This window comes from Gossypium raimondii, chromosome 3 (assembly GCF_025698545.1).
Source record: "Gossypium raimondii isolate GPD5lz chromosome 3, ASM2569854v1, whole genome shotgun sequence".
Taxonomy (NCBI): domain Eukaryota; kingdom Viridiplantae; phylum Streptophyta; class Magnoliopsida; order Malvales; family Malvaceae; genus Gossypium; species Gossypium raimondii.
The window spans coordinates 61,988,660-62,003,819 of NC_068567.1; the positions used below are offsets into that span (position 1 = coordinate 61,988,660).

Consider the following 15,160-nt stretch of genomic DNA (forward strand, 5'->3'; position numbering starts at 1 on the left):
TTTTAACCTTTTTAACTAAAGCCTCACTTGCACATTGAATTTTTTTACCGACTTTGTGGATGGCTCAGGAACATGGTAATGTATATATGTTTTTTATACTAAGCCCTGAACAATACAACTTTGATACGATTTTAGTCCTTAGATAGAACATTCACATAACCTTTCGGCATCTCTCAGTTTCTTCCTCTGCATTCAATTTGCACTCATCGGAGAAAACAAAAGATGTCGGGCATGGGAGACGGGTACGTCGGCACGGCCCAAGATGCCGTTAGGATCCGCCGTCTCGAGAAGCAGAGAGAAGCCGAACGCCGTAAAATCCAAGAGCTTAAAACCAAGTCCGCCTCCGCTAAAGGTCAACCCGGTCTTCTCCAATTCGGTTCAAGTACTTCTGAGGTTCAATCTCTTTTCTTTTCCCCCCAATCATTTGAAACCTAGGGTTTTTAATTCTTTAATTCCGCTCATGCTTTGCTCTTCTTTTTTTTCCAGATTCTCGAGACTGCATTTAAGAAGGAAACTGTTGGTTTGGTTACAAGAGAGCAATATGTAGAGAAGGTAATTTTCTAATTTAGGGTTTCGATTGATGATAGGATGAAAAATAGAAGGAAAATAAGAAAGATTTATCGTTTTCCTTATTGATAGAAGCAAATCAATCATATTGAATAGAAAATATTTTTTTTTGTTCATTACATTATATAATTTATCCTTTTACTAAAGTAAGGTGCCTAACTGGAACTGTTATTGGTATCTTTGATATAGAGAGTTAATATCCGAAACAAAATCGAAGAGGAAGAGAAGGAGAAACTCCAGAAGCTTCAACAAGAGTAAGATTTTGCATATATATGTATTTGTATATTTTTCTCTGGATCCTTTTTTTCTTTAGTTAGTTAACATTTTTGTCTTTCTTAAATCTTAACGTTACAGGGAAGAAGAGCTTCAATTGCAAAAGCGGAAGAAGAGGAAAGTTAAGGGGAATTCTCGCCTGTCTTTTGCAGATGATTTTGACAACGGAAGTGAAGAGGAAGATGATGAAAACAGTGAGAATTTATCCCTTTTTTGTACTCTTAAGACTGCTATAGTAATAGGTTTATGGCAGTTACAATATAATAGGTATGTGTTGAATATAGAACGATTGTAGCTTGGAGATATAATTAACTAAAGATGCATTGAAGGTAGCCGGTTTTGATCAAATATACAACTATCAGCATTGAAACTTGGTATCTCGTGCTTGACTGTTCCACTCGTTTATAGTATACAGAGAATTAGATTTGTTTTATCTTAACATTTCCAAGGCAAAGTGGTAATTGAGTAGTACATGGATAGATCCAACAGATTTTGTATTGTTATTTCACCTTGGATGAAAGTTCATAAATCACTTTCCTTCCCAAATGGTGTTTTAGTTTCTTTAATATTTTAGGGTTGCAACCATTTTCTTTTTCTAGGCCATATATTGCATCCCATCATAACGGATTTAGTATCATCGGGTCTATTGGACACGGAGGATTAGAATAGGATCATGAGGTTTTGTTGCCAATTGCTGTTGTAAACTTTCACTTCCTATTGAGTCCTTTGATTCCTGTTGTGAAGCTGTCGACTCAGTGTCTTGGATGTTATACTATTGACTTGTTGGTAATGTTGTCTGGGTGGGGTTATGGCTCTCTATCCCTGGGTAATTATATTTCTGGAAATCATAGATAATAATAACTCTTTTACTAGCATTCGCGGTCTCCTCTAGATGCATTCATGTATAGATTTTTCACTGTTATTTTACTTGATATTTCATCACTGCAACGAATATAGTTGATTTTTAAGATCCTCCCTTTGTTATATATGGTTGTACATGAGATGACATCTCCACAATTTTTGTTTGATATATTGATTTCGATATTGATTTAGTTTCTAGAGACTTAAACTTCATCGTTGATTCTTTAGTGTGTTGACCAACAATAGCTGCTTCTATGATGCTTTCTGCAGAAACTTCGGAATCAAAGAGGTTTAGTCGTGGAAAATTTGGCAAGGATCCATCAGTGGAAACTAGCTTTCTTCCTGACAGGTTACATTCCCTACATATTTGCGTCTAATGGTTTTCCATGCATGCATGTGCATGCACTTTTATATGAATGTTTTTAGCAGAATTGGACCTAACATTTGAGCTTAGGGTTGACGAGGTTATTCTTTCAGTGAGCGGGAGGCTGAGGAGCAAGCTGAACGTGAAAGGTTGCGGAAACAGTGGATTCTCGAACAGGAGCAAATTAAGAGTAAGTTTTCTTGTGACAGTTTCCTTTTTGATACAGATACATGAAAAATAGTGTTTTGGCTGAGTGTTTTTGTGTTTCAGATGAACCTCTTGAAATTACTTACAGCTACTGGGATGGAGCAGGCCATAGACGAGTGATCCAGGCAAGTTAACTACCTAAACAAGTTTTACCTATTTGAATGCTTTTATTTTTAATCTACTCTTTCCATTTTATTTTTAATCTACTCTTTCCATATAGCCATTATTTTAATTATTTTGTTTTTATGTTTGCTCAGGTACGCAAGGGTGATACCATAGGAGAATTCCTTCGAGCAGTTCAGCAGCAACTTGCACCGGAGTTTAGAGAGATTCGGACAACTTCTGTGGAAAATCTGCTTTATGTGAAAGAAGATCTTATTATTCCTCATGTGAGTTGAACACGAAACCAGGCTCTTAATTTCAACAGCAATTTTGTACTATGTTTAATGGATGTTAGCTAACTTGATTTCATTTCTTTGCATGTTTGTGAAAGTTCAGCAACATAGCTTCTACGAGCTGATTATTAACAAGGCAAGGGGCAAAAGTGGACCGGTAAGAATATGCTCTGTGAATTCTTCTGCATATTAGTTGCCATATATTGCTTGTCACAAGTAGTTCAGTCTTCTTGCCAGTCAACTTTGAATCATTTTGAGATGGTTAAATTATGCTATTAGTCACGGTACTTCGCTAAAGTTGTGAATTTAGTCCCTGTACTTTTATTTGATCAATTTTAGTTTGTACTTTTCAAATTGGTCAGTTTTAGTCCTGATCCAGATAGTAGCCGTTAAATCCATTTGGGTAAATTCAATTACTAGTCCTGTACTATTTATATAGTTGTAGATTTAGTCCCTTCTCCAATTGGATCATTCTAAGTGCCTATAAGTTTGAAATTTCAGTATTAAAATAAATGAAAGTCGTTAATCCATTAACTAGATTTTCAGTGAGTAATATGTGTAAATAATAAGCTGACATGATAATACAAATATGATAATATGTTTGGCACATCAGATTTTGGAAATAACAGAACTTTTCTTAATAAAATTAACAATTATTGTTTGGTGAGGGCTAGAATTTAAAATTTGGAAAGTATAGGAACTAAAAATGAACAAATAGAAGTACAAGGATTAAATCCACAACTTTTACTAAGTACAGGGACTAAAAGCTGAATTTAACCATTTGAGATTGTGAAATCATCCTAATGTTAATGTTGGTAAGGTTTATTAATACTAATACCTTTCGCTTATTAACATTGTTCATCTTTTTTTCCCCTCAATCAGCTTTTCCATTTTGATGTGCATGAAGATGTGCGAACGATAGCCGATGCTACAATCGAGAAGGACGAGGTATTTCTCCTTCCCTCTTATCTTTTGCTTTCAAGAGGTTCAAAGTCAGTAGTATGGCATAGTGCATTGATTTTTACTCCAATTGTTGATAGTCCCATGCCGGTAAAGTAGTCGAGAGGCATTGGTACGAAAAGAACAAGCACATCTTCCCTGCTTCAAGATGGGAGGTACGTATTATATCTCTCTTTCCATGCGCTCGCTTCCATGCATTGTCCTCGTCCTTGGCTTGCTTGTGATGCAAGGGAGCCTAACCTTGCTATAGCTGTGAATCATTTCGATTTTATGAAAAGAATGAAGCCTAAGTTTTAATTGGTTGTTATTCATCTTTGGCAGATATATGATCCAACGAAGAAATGGGAGCGATACACCATCCATGGAGATTGAATAATCGGCGAAGCCTCGCGGGACGAGAGGAGACCGTCTCTGTACTTTAAAGAAGAAAAACTGTTCTGATTGTATATGAACAGATGGTTTTGTTATCTATTTCTCATAACTATGAACTTTTAATTATAAATTAGATTCTTTTTCGGAACGAATGTATCCTTTTGGGGTTGTTAGGTACTCTTCCCAACAATGATAGTGCAATGAGCCTTTTCTACAAAAGAGGCCAAATTAGTCACTGGTTTTATGAGTTCTTGTTAATAGTTAACATAGTTAAAAATAAAGATAAATTTTAATTTTATGCGATTTTATAGATAATATTTTAGTGTGATTAAATTTTTAGAAATTATTAAAATATTTTTGAATTAACATAATTTTATGTTGATATATCGTATATATAAATAATTATATTAATTTAATATAAAATTAAATAAATAAATTTATTTTTTTAAATGTGTATAATTAAATAAAAATAAAAAATTATGTATATATATGAATATAATTTAAGTTTTGTATGTATTATTGTATCAAATAAAAAATATTAAATTGTACATTGAACAAAATTAATGTATAAATTTAATATTTAATCTTTAAAAATATTATGTTTAATTTGTAATAATTATATATGGTGTTAAATATTTGAATCAATCTAATTATAAAAATAAAATAATTTTATGTTAAATAAAAGTAAAAAAAAGTCAAATTTGAAAAAGAAAATGCAAATGGAAAAGAAAAGGGAAGAGATCAGTTTTGTTGGGCTGGACCGAAACGACGACGTATGCAAACAAACAAACGTAGTATCATTTATCCTTGGTTTGGTCTGTGTGCCCTCAAGCCTCTGTTATATTTGACTCCGAGATTTATAGGCATTGTAAACCACGGCCCTCTATAATACTCTTACACACATAGAATCTCACTTTTTTGTTTTCTAGACTTCTTTGACGAAAATAGGAACTCTTAGAAATGGCGATGAAAAGCTTCAGCGTTTTCTTCTTCGTTCTACTCCTTGCTTCTCCTATTCTCCAAGGTTTAGTCTTATACATCCCAGATCTAGATATGTTCATTGTAATTTGATACTAGAAAGCGCTATATATATATATATATGCTCATCGATTCATTTATTTGTTCATAGTTTTGATCTTACTTTTGGATTTTCTGCTTGCATGTTTTTTGCTTCGATAGATTTGATCTGTTCCATCGAGAAGCAATTCAATTGTCTTATTTTAGTTTTTCCTTTTGGACCTTTCGCTTCAAATCCATATGAGATCGATTTGTTTCTCTTGATTTACGATTTGATTGTGAGAATTTTAAGTTGTTTTCAGATTCGTTGTTGCATTTGCATGGTTGTGAAATTTCAATTAATGTCGCTGTCTGCATCGTTTTACTGTTATTTTAAGGGAAAATATAGAAAAAGCTCCTTGGAATGAGCTTCATATGAGCTCAAGAGAATTTTGCAAGAATTTAAGTAATTTACATCATAAAGAATTCAACATTTTACTGAAAACATTAAATCTTCGCTGTAATTTGTCATTAGATAGCTATATATATGTTTATCGATTCATTTATTTGTTCATAGTTTCGATCTTACTTTTGGATTTTTCTGCTTGCATGCTTTTTGCTTTGATAGATTTGATCTGTTCCATTGAGATGCAATTCGATTGTCTTGTTTTAGTGTTTTTTTGGACTTTTCGCTTTAAATCCACATGAGATCGATTTGTTTCTTTATTTACGATTGGATTGTGAGAATTTTAAGTGATTTCTTTCTTTTCAGATTCGTTGTTGTGAAATTTCAATTATTGTTGCTTCTCTTTTTATTTTCCTTGGTTTTGGAAAAGAGCTTATGCATCGTTTTACTGTTATTTTAAGGGAAAATATAGAAAAAAGCTCCTTAGAATGAGCTTCACGTAAGCTCAAGAACATTTTGTAAGAGATTTTAATAATTTTGTAAGGATTTCAGTAACTTAATTCAATACTTTACTTAAAACATTAAAAAATTGTAACAAATTCAGTAATTTTAAGTAGTTCACACTGGATCTCCCCATTAATTTTGTGGCTGCTTAAAGTTCAGTTTAGCTTTCTTTTTTTTCTTTTTCTTTTTTTGGTCTAACGAAGTGCAAGAAAAGAGTGCTTGTTAATTACTCTGATCTGATGTTTCTGCATGCTGATTTACCTTCTTGTTCTCATAAATAGATAAATAAATGAATTGTTTGATTTTATATTATGTTGTGCCGTGATTTTTCTTTTGTGTGATAGTTGCTAGGTGTCAATCTGAAGAGGAGGCGGATGTTGCAGAAGCTGTTGAAGGAGGTGAACTCGGGATTGTTGGTGAGGAAGCTCAGGATTTCGGTTCTGGGAATTTTGACTCGGCTCCAGGAGTTGAAACTCTCTGTCTTTTCCCTAAAAACAGTGCCAAATGTAAGGACTTTTTTGATGCTTCATGCGGGATTTTGATGTTGTAGGTTTTTGAGAGTGATGTGCACTTTTAAAAATGGCTAACCTTTTTGCTTTACTTGGGCAGTGGTATCAGCCGGAGAAGAGACTGAACTCCTTGTTGGGGTGGAAAATGTTGGTAATTACTAATTAATTTGTCTTCACAATGAAGCGATAGATTTATGTTGGAAGTAGTGATGCATAATTTTTGTCTTTTGTTGGCTACGCTTAAATGCTTTCCTCTTTCTAATTAGCCATGTGTGGTTTCCTTGTCTCTTTGCTTAGTACACTTCTTTAAATTGCAGGTGAGTCACCTGTGAATGTCATTGCAATCACAGCCAGTGTTCATCTCCCTTTTGATCATCGTATGCTTGTTCAAAATCTATCAGCACAGGTAATCATAGCTTGAAAATTTTCAAATTCTTCTTGTTCATTAATTCATTCAGTTACCATTTTGATTGATTTCTATTATTTCCAAACTCAAAAACTTCACATAATTGAATATCTTACCCTTAGTTTTTATAAAACTAAAATGTTGTATTCATTGAGTCATTTGTTCACATAATTCTGTTACCTTATGGTGATATATGCATTTAGTTCACATAATTCAGTTACCTTATGATGATGTTATTGCTAAAGTTGGATCCTGAGCTTGTAATCACAGTTTAGTCATTCATGCTCAAATTGGTCAATGCGCAATAACAGTGCTGTGCCCGTTGTTTCGACTGTTGCTGCCTATGTTCTTTTTTGGTTATCCAATGCTTGTTGCAGTATCTAATACCGATCTTCAGTTTCTTTGTTGTTACAAAGCTGATCACACACTTCATTATCTTGGAATGTCACATCCTACATTGTTGGATTAAAACTGCCTGTGACATTTTTTGATTTTTTAACTGAAAAATGTCTGTTTTAATGTAGGCCTTTAACAATGCATCCGTACCCCCTTCAAAGCAAGCTACTTTCCCTTACATATTTGCGGTTAGCAAGTACTTGCAGGTAAATGGTTACTTAAAGAGTTTATGCACTATAAGGCTAGAACTGTATATGTGTTCTTTATGTTGGTTCAATTTGGAACCGGAGGTCTGTTGGGTTCAATGTGTAACAGAGAATCTGGCATTTTTGAGGTTTTTTTTTCCTTAAATGTGTGCTGGATCTTAATCATACAATCAACCTAAATGTATACGGGTTGAACTATTGATTAGAGATCGCACAGGATGAACTATTCATTGCAGTTAAGCTAACATGTTTAGAACTTTGATGCAGCCTGGAACTTTTGATCTTGTGGGCAACATTTTCTATGAGATTGACCAGCACCCATACCAAAGTACATTCTATAATGGTACCATTGAAGTTGTTGAAGCTAGTGGCTTCCTCAGTGTCGAGTCTGTTTTCCTTGTTACCCTCGGGATTGCACTGCTTGTTCTCTTCGGTTTATGGCTTCAAGGTCAATTTCAGCGTATCTCCAAGGTATTCTAATAATTAATTTATTCCAATAACTACGAATAAGATACGATTAACAGTTTGGAGCTAGTTTTTTTTTTTAATTATTAAAAGATCGATTTGTGATAGAACATAAGTTAGATATCTCTCTCATTTTAAGAGCTCCTGAAAATCTTCAATGTTCTAGCATGAATGACTTTATTTCAAATTCCCAGCAATCTGTTGTGCTGTGAATGTTGAACATTTGTGATTGTTGTTCTTTACATTGAAGAAAATTTCCATGTTGCAATGTGATTATAACCTTATATGTTTGCCTTTTTTAATTTTTGCTAGAAAACTAAGAGAGCTCCAAAGGTGGAAGTCGGAACCAGGACTACTGATACCTCATTGGACGAGTGGCTTCAGGTTAGGGCTTATGGCACCATCTATCACTTTTACCATAATTTTGATGCTTAGCGGTGTAATCGAGCTTGAGCTCGACTTGGAATTTCGGCCTCGATATTTTGCACGGGCTAAACTTGAACATCATTTTCTAAGCTTGAGCTTGAGGCATAATCGAGCTAATAGCTTGATTAAGCTTGTATATCGATTTTGTACTCAAGCTAGAACTTGAGTTTGTTCGTAATTAAGCTTTTCAAAATGTAATTTCATAATATAAAAATATGCTAAAAAGGAAAAGATTGATTAGGCCCGTTCTAATAGAGTATTATAGTGCTCAGATTTGGCTCAATTGATAGCTCAAGCTTAAGTTCGGCTTGATAATTATCCGTTCAAATTTCAGTTTATTTGGTCGAACTATGTATCAGTGTCTCCTTTATTGATAATTTTGTGTTTTGGCTATTTCAGGGAACTGCTTACACTCAGTCAGCTTCCAAATCGAAGAAAAAGAAGTAGATGGGGCGGTGCTTGCAGGCTAATTGCAAACTCATTTCTTGGCATTTTGGAAAGTTTTAAGTGAGGGCACAAATAGTTTGAGAATTAGGCCCAGGGAAAATGGCATACCTTTGCTATTGTAGTATGTGAAAGAATTAAAAAAAAAAAACCTTCAGATTTAATTTTCACGAGGATTCCGAAATTGAGCCTTTTTGAAGCAAAACTAACTTGTGTATTAGAAGTGGTAGGAACCTGGGGAATTTTGCTAATGGTCAATTTCTGGTTTTGGTCCTTTTATCATGTTCAAAATTAAGATTTAGTCCATGAGTTTTAATTTGCTTCTTTTATTTTTATGATTATTAGTTAAAATAATTAATTATTAGATTCTTGTTTTTGGAAAAACATCAGTTTCATTTCATCTATGCTTAGCTCAATTTTGTCAGTTTCTATAAATTTAATTCTAACTTAGTTTTTCATGTTTTTCTGATCAATTTTAATTATACTTTTGATCTTAAAATATTTATTTTAAAGCCTATTGCGTCAAACTGGTTTGGTTAAACTTTGCTATTAGTCTTATTCTTTATGAAAATTTGTAGATTTAATTCGATTTAATTCATGTTATTCAAAATGATCATTTTTAACTTTTAGTTCTTATACACGCCAAATTCATTAATTGGTTATTTAATTTAATTATTTTCAGTGTAAATCTATTAATTAATTTTTAGATTACATTGAAAATTGAAAATAAAAGAAGTTAATAAATTATCAAAATAAAATAAAATAAAAATAACATAATTTAACCTTTGCTAGTCCACTAAAAATTAAATCTTAAATTCCGACTATTTGAGCACTTAAAGGAAAGCTTCCTATGATTAAAAGAAGATTCTACGAAGCTTCCTTATAATTAAATTTAAAAATGGTAATGGAAATCCATCCATATCCACCATCTTTTGTAACAAAGCCTTGATTATCTTTAATTATTTTTTCCCCTCTTCTGGTAGTAGTTAGTAGTTGCAACCAACGATAGAGGGAAAAGCTGAGTGTAAGTTGGTAAAATAACGCGCGAAGCAGGGGATCCGTTAATCTATCCATTAATTTGGACCGTACAAAAATGAAAAAACCCGTGAAGTTTCCGGCAACACGACGGAATTTATAATAATAATAAGTTCAATTCTTGTTTAATGGAGGGAAAGAGGGTTTTATGTTCTTTCTCTCATTTTCTTTAATTAATCATTTAATTCACTTTTCCATCTGAACAAAAATTCTTGTCTTTTTTGGCGGGAATTCGATTCCCCTTTCTTCTTCTTCTTGATTAATAATAATTTAAGTGTTGATTGATCATTTATGTGATCAAAGAGCGATGGGGTTGTCGGACAATTTGAAGGGAGTGATATTAGCAGTGGCGTCGAGCGCTTTTATTGGCTCAAGTTTTATTTTGAAGAAGAAAGGGCTCAAGCGTGGTGGTGCTTCGGGTATTCGCGCAGGTCTGTTTTCCTTTTTAAATTAATTTTGATACGTGATTTTTTTTGCTGCTAATTATGACATACCATTGAGCTTGTTTTGCGTTGTTTAATTTTGATTCTTTTGTGTTCTTTGTTTTTTTTTTTTTTGAACTTTCAGTGGAGTTAATAGGATTTTGTTTATTGGATTAGTTCAATGGTATTGAATTTTGAATGTGTTTGATATTAGGAGAGAGCTTACTGTTCATTTTCTAGAAATTCATTTTTAGATGTATGACGTTCAATTTACAGTAAGAAATTCAAGAAAAATGTTGGAAAATGTCGAATCATTGGATTGGATCCTTAATCAGTGAGAGATTTTTTGATCCGTTAAAGGTTTGTTGATTCCTGACAAATGACACTTCACAGGCTTCTTCCAATAAATCGATCTTTTCTTTAATCCATTAGTGCTTGATTACGTTGATCGATAGATGGCTATTGAGATTGTAGAATGCAAGTATTATCTTATGTAATTAACTTTCTTTCTTGGTTTCTTATGGTATAATATAGGAGTTGGAGGTTATACCTACTTACTAGAGCCACTTTGGTGGGCAGGCATGATAACAAGTAAGTTTATTACTCACAATAATCTTCTTTTCTCGAAACATATAAGCCCGAAATCACATTCCTTGTTAAATTAATCAAGTTTCGTGTGGAAAGTGATCATGGGAGAGATTGCGAATTTCGTGGCTTATATCTATGCTCCCGCTGTTCTAGTTACCCCGCTTGGTGCTCTAAGCATAATTGTGAGGTGAGGTTCCTTTTGTTTGTTAAAGATCAGTGATTCATATGTTTTCGATAACTTACAAGCTTTATAAACATCTACAGTGCTTGCCTGGCACACTTTTTGTTGAACGAACGAATTCAGAAAATGGGGATTGTAGGTTGTGTTTCCTGCATTGTTGGTTCGGTGGTGATTGTAATTCATGCACCACAAGAGCATACCCCGAGTTCCGTACAAGACATATGGACTCTAGCGACACAACCAGGTTTGATCGTTCTCTTCATACTTTTTATCCTTTGGCGTTCAAACCTTGTTTTGAGTCATTAATTTTTGTTCCTTTTCGCATGTTTATGTTGGCAGCTTTTCTGGTTTATGTAGTAGCTACACTTTCAGCAGTTTTAGCTTTGGTTTTGCATTTTGAGCCTCATTATGGACAGACTAATATACTGGTTTATTTGGGAATATGTTCATTGATGGGTTCTCTTACGGTATGTACGTCTAATTAATGAACTTTTCTCGGCAAATTATGCTGTAAGCACAATGTTTCTCAGGTGGTGTCACAGGTTGTTAGCATCAAAGCCATTGGAATTGCTATAAAGCTTACATTGGATGGGATGAGTCAGATTGCTTATCCTCAGACTTGGTTTTTTCTTACAGTTGCTGTTATCTGTGTCATTACACAATTAATTTATCTCAATAAGGTTAGTATTTTCGATTCCATGCCTCCTTGGTTGTCTGTTCCTTCATTTGAGTGAATGACTTGAAAAACATACGCTCTATTTATGCAACTAGCATAGTTTTGTCATTAGATATGCTAAATTATTGCATGTTAGGTATGGGAACTTAATCGAATGACTCAATAATTTAACATTTTGATGAAAATCTCGGTAAAAGTAATATGGAGGCCCTTGTACTAATAATCGGATTGCATTTTGCCCCCTCTACTAGAAAAATGAGCAAATTAATCCCTGTACTTTAGACCAAGGAGCAAATAGATCCTGTTAAAGATTCCATCCATTTCTACTATTAATAACTGGTCATTGTACGTCAGAATGAAGCACATGTGGCATGCCATATCTAACTGTCTGATTATTCTATCAGCCACGTCAGTTTTTAACAGTTGAAATGGATGAAATTTTTAACACAAAAGAACTAGTTTACTATTTGATCTAACATACATGGACTAATTTGCTATTTTTTTGAGTAAAGGGAGCAAAATACAATCTAGCTCTTAGTATAGGTGACTCCATGGTACCTTTACCTGAAAATCTCTTATTTTGGATCCCGGAATTACTAGCAGTTTCAAAAGCTTTGTGTCAAGAAATTTACATGCAAAGTGTAGCTTCTTCTGGAGCATCATCTGATGAACTATTTCTGCATATAATCCTTTCATTTTACAGTACCACTGATATTTTTGGACGTCGAAAGTGCCCTAAGTAGGTCTATAACTACAAGCCTTCTCTTTTCGTTCTCATGTCCGGTGTAATATTTTTAAAGTTGTGCATCTTTCAAATAGGACTGGTTGGCTTGTTTTTGGCTGATGTGCATATGTTCTTTTTTGTAGGCCTTGGATACATTCAATGCCACACTTGTTTCTCCGGTATATTATGTGATGTTCACGACTTTGACCATTATCGCTAGTGTAATCATGTTTAAGGTGAAAATTTTAATTCATCAGAACACAAGACCACGGGACCGATTCCTACTTATGCTTGTTAATTGTAATGGTTGCTGTTATACTGTTATTTTTATAGGACTGGTCAGGCCAAAATGCAGGCAGCATTGCTTCTGAGATATGCGGATTCATCACCGTGCTCTCGGGAACAATCATACTTCATGTGACAAGAGAACAGGAACCACCTCCTCCTCCAGTAGGTACATGCAGAACTCGTCACCCCCCCCTCCCCCTTTTGGCAGGGGAAAGGTCGAAACTTGAAACTATAAATTTCATGAGTTGCCCCTTCTTTCTGCCCTTGTTTAAACTCGAAACTATAAACTTATCCTTCCATGGATAGACTACAATGGTATTATGGGTGGGATGAGCTACCTGCGCAACGCCACTCCCACCATTTCACCTATGTGTCAGTTCCTTATATGAGCAATTTGAATTTTGCATTCCCTTGCATGTGCATGATAACCATACATGTTGAAACTTTATATGATATTATAACCTTTCCATGCAAGGTTGAGGCCCTGGGTGGGTTCTCTCCAAATTTATTCTGTTTAGTTAGTTAGTTAGTTAGTTAGAATTGAGTTAGTTATTCAGTTGAGTACTTCCAATGATCGATTCTATTGGAATTATTGTAACTTCGATTGTCTTTATTGAATTGCAAACAAGTAATTGCTTCAACTTTCCATAGAAACCTATTTGTGCTTATATCAAAGCATTCATTTACATTGCAGGAACCGTGACATGGTTCATCAATGGCGACTCCTTAAAGAGTCCCGAGGAAGAACATTTAATCACTCACCACCGTCTCGATGAGTATTACGAGCCATGAGGTTTTTCCATTCTAAGATGATTGCTCTCACCCCCTCAATTGTACATGTGGAAACCAAAGCAAAGCAAGAGTTACTTTGGGGGGGGGGGGTCAACAAAAGCCTGAAAGGTAGTTTTGGTGAATGCCTTTTCTCCAACCACTTGCAAATGAGACCCCAATAGGTGTATCAGTTAGAAATGGAAAAGGTAAATTTTGGTTAAATTGTGGTTTTAGTCCCTGTACTATATTCAACTTTGGGGTTTACTACTTGTATTTTAATTTGGCATAATTTAATCTTCTTACTATTATAAATGTTATGCCTTAAGCCAAATTATTTTTGAAAACCCGAAACTCAAAATTCCTTATGTCATTTAAATGGTGAAATTATAGTTATCAAAATAATTATTTTTTTACTAATTTATCATTTTAAAAGAATTGCTCAACCTCATGATTTGAGATTTTTTTCCTAAATAAAACTCCGTATATTAATGATATGGATTAAGGCATAACATGAATAATAGCAAGAATATCAAATTATGTTAAATTAAATTACAAAATTGATTCTCAAATTCGTGTATGGTATAGGAGCAAAACTATAATTTTACCGTAAATTTAAAATCCAGCAGAATAATCTAATTGGGCATAATCAGAAATCAAATCATTTAAATTATTTTTCTTTTAATTGTAATTATTTGTCACCCATTACCCTTTGTAAATTCATCTTAAACATACCATGGTGAGACTTCAACAACTGTCTAATTTTATATTCTGAGTCTTATTAAGCATAAATAGTGGCGATCAAAATTCAATTCAACTCGAAAAATAAAATAAAAATTCAAATTTCAAGTTAATTGAATTAAGTTATTCTTTTTTTCTACTCGAATAAGTAATTTGAGTTTGAGTTGAGTTAAATTTTACAATTTGAATAACTTGAATAATTCAAATAATTGATTAGTATAAATATACCTTTGGCCCTATCAATTTTAAAATGAGCAAATTGGTCTCTCTTAACAAAAATTACAAAATAATTTTTAATTAAAATATTTATAAAAATTCCAAAATTTATATTTTAAAAATTATAAAAGCTTAAAAAGTATTAAAAATCTGAAGAATATGTAAAAATTTAAAAAAATTCTAAAATAATAATTTTGATTTTTTTTCTCTTATTTTGCTTTGATTTTTTTCAAAAATATATAGATTCAAATTTATGTGTTCTAACATGGAATTATTTATATTGTAATAAGATTTTAGTTTGATATGTTTAATTTTTTTTATTTAACTTGAACAATTTCATTTGATTCAACTCGACTCGAATTTGATTTTACTCGATTCAATTCGAAAACTTTCAAATTGAGTTAGGATGATAAAATGAGACTTGCCAACTCAATTAACTCAAAAAATTTTCACTCAATTCGATCGAATGTTCACCCCTATGTATAAAATATCACATTTACGTTAAGTTCCATCTCGTGTGAGTTTTATTCAGATTTATTTTGATCTATATTCAGATATGTTTCCATTATGAGTATGTTTGTGTATTGTAATGATTGGTTTTGATCATATTTATTTAGAGATATTAATTATTTGTACTATATATTAAGCTTCTAATTGTGGTGTTGTTAATTTAGTTGTGTAATTAACTAAGGATGAAGCCAGCAAATTTGTTTAGGAGACCGAAATTAAATTATAACAATTTCACTATTTTAATAACTTATATC

General features: G+C 33.1%; 3 protein-coding genes across 5 annotated transcripts; all 3 read left to right on the plus strand.

Moving 5' to 3' along the window:
* Positions 1-100: 100 nt before the first annotated feature.
* On the plus strand, positions 101-4,230 carry LOC105795388 (protein XAP5 CIRCADIAN TIMEKEEPER). Its single transcript, XM_012624995.2, has 12 exons — positions 101-393; positions 487-552; positions 757-821; positions 922-1,034; positions 1,972-2,050; positions 2,179-2,255; positions 2,336-2,397; positions 2,530-2,661; positions 2,771-2,824; positions 3,550-3,615; positions 3,708-3,782; positions 3,949-4,230. The coding sequence occupies exons 1-12, from the start codon at positions 223-225 to the stop codon at positions 3,997-3,999; spliced, it is 1,011 nt and encodes a 336-aa protein (XP_012480449.1). The 5' UTR covers positions 101-222; the 3' UTR covers positions 4,000-4,230.
* A 624-nt stretch (positions 4,231-4,854) lies between these two features.
* On the plus strand, positions 4,855-9,031 carry LOC105795391 (translocon-associated protein subunit alpha). Its single transcript, XM_012625001.2, has 8 exons — positions 4,855-5,023; positions 6,250-6,411; positions 6,515-6,565; positions 6,732-6,820; positions 7,345-7,422; positions 7,690-7,893; positions 8,200-8,271; positions 8,713-9,031. The coding sequence occupies exons 1-8, from the start codon at positions 4,960-4,962 to the stop codon at positions 8,758-8,760; spliced, it is 768 nt and encodes a 255-aa protein (XP_012480455.1). The 5' UTR covers positions 4,855-4,959; the 3' UTR covers positions 8,761-9,031.
* A 730-nt stretch (positions 9,032-9,761) lies between these two features.
* LOC105795390 (probable magnesium transporter NIPA6) lies at positions 9,762-14,231 on the plus strand. 3 transcript variants are annotated; one of them, XM_052628752.1, is made up of 9 exons: positions 9,762-10,223; positions 10,749-10,805; positions 10,899-10,989; positions 11,067-11,227; positions 11,323-11,450; positions 11,514-11,663; positions 12,527-12,619; positions 12,717-12,833; positions 13,366-14,231. In XM_052628752.1, exons 1-9 carry the CDS (start codon positions 10,100-10,102, stop codon positions 13,372-13,374), a joined length of 930 nt encoding a protein of 309 aa, XP_052484712.1. In that variant the 5' UTR covers positions 9,762-10,099; the 3' UTR covers positions 13,375-14,231. The 3 variants fall into 3 exon arrangements, with proteins under 3 accessions (XP_052484712.1, XP_052484710.1, XP_012480454.1); XM_052628750.1 differs by having other exon boundaries at positions 9,771-10,223; positions 12,717-12,837; XM_012625000.2 differs by having other exon boundaries at positions 9,772-10,223; positions 11,526-11,663; positions 12,717-12,837.
* The last annotated feature ends 929 nt before the right edge of the window (positions 14,232-15,160 follow it).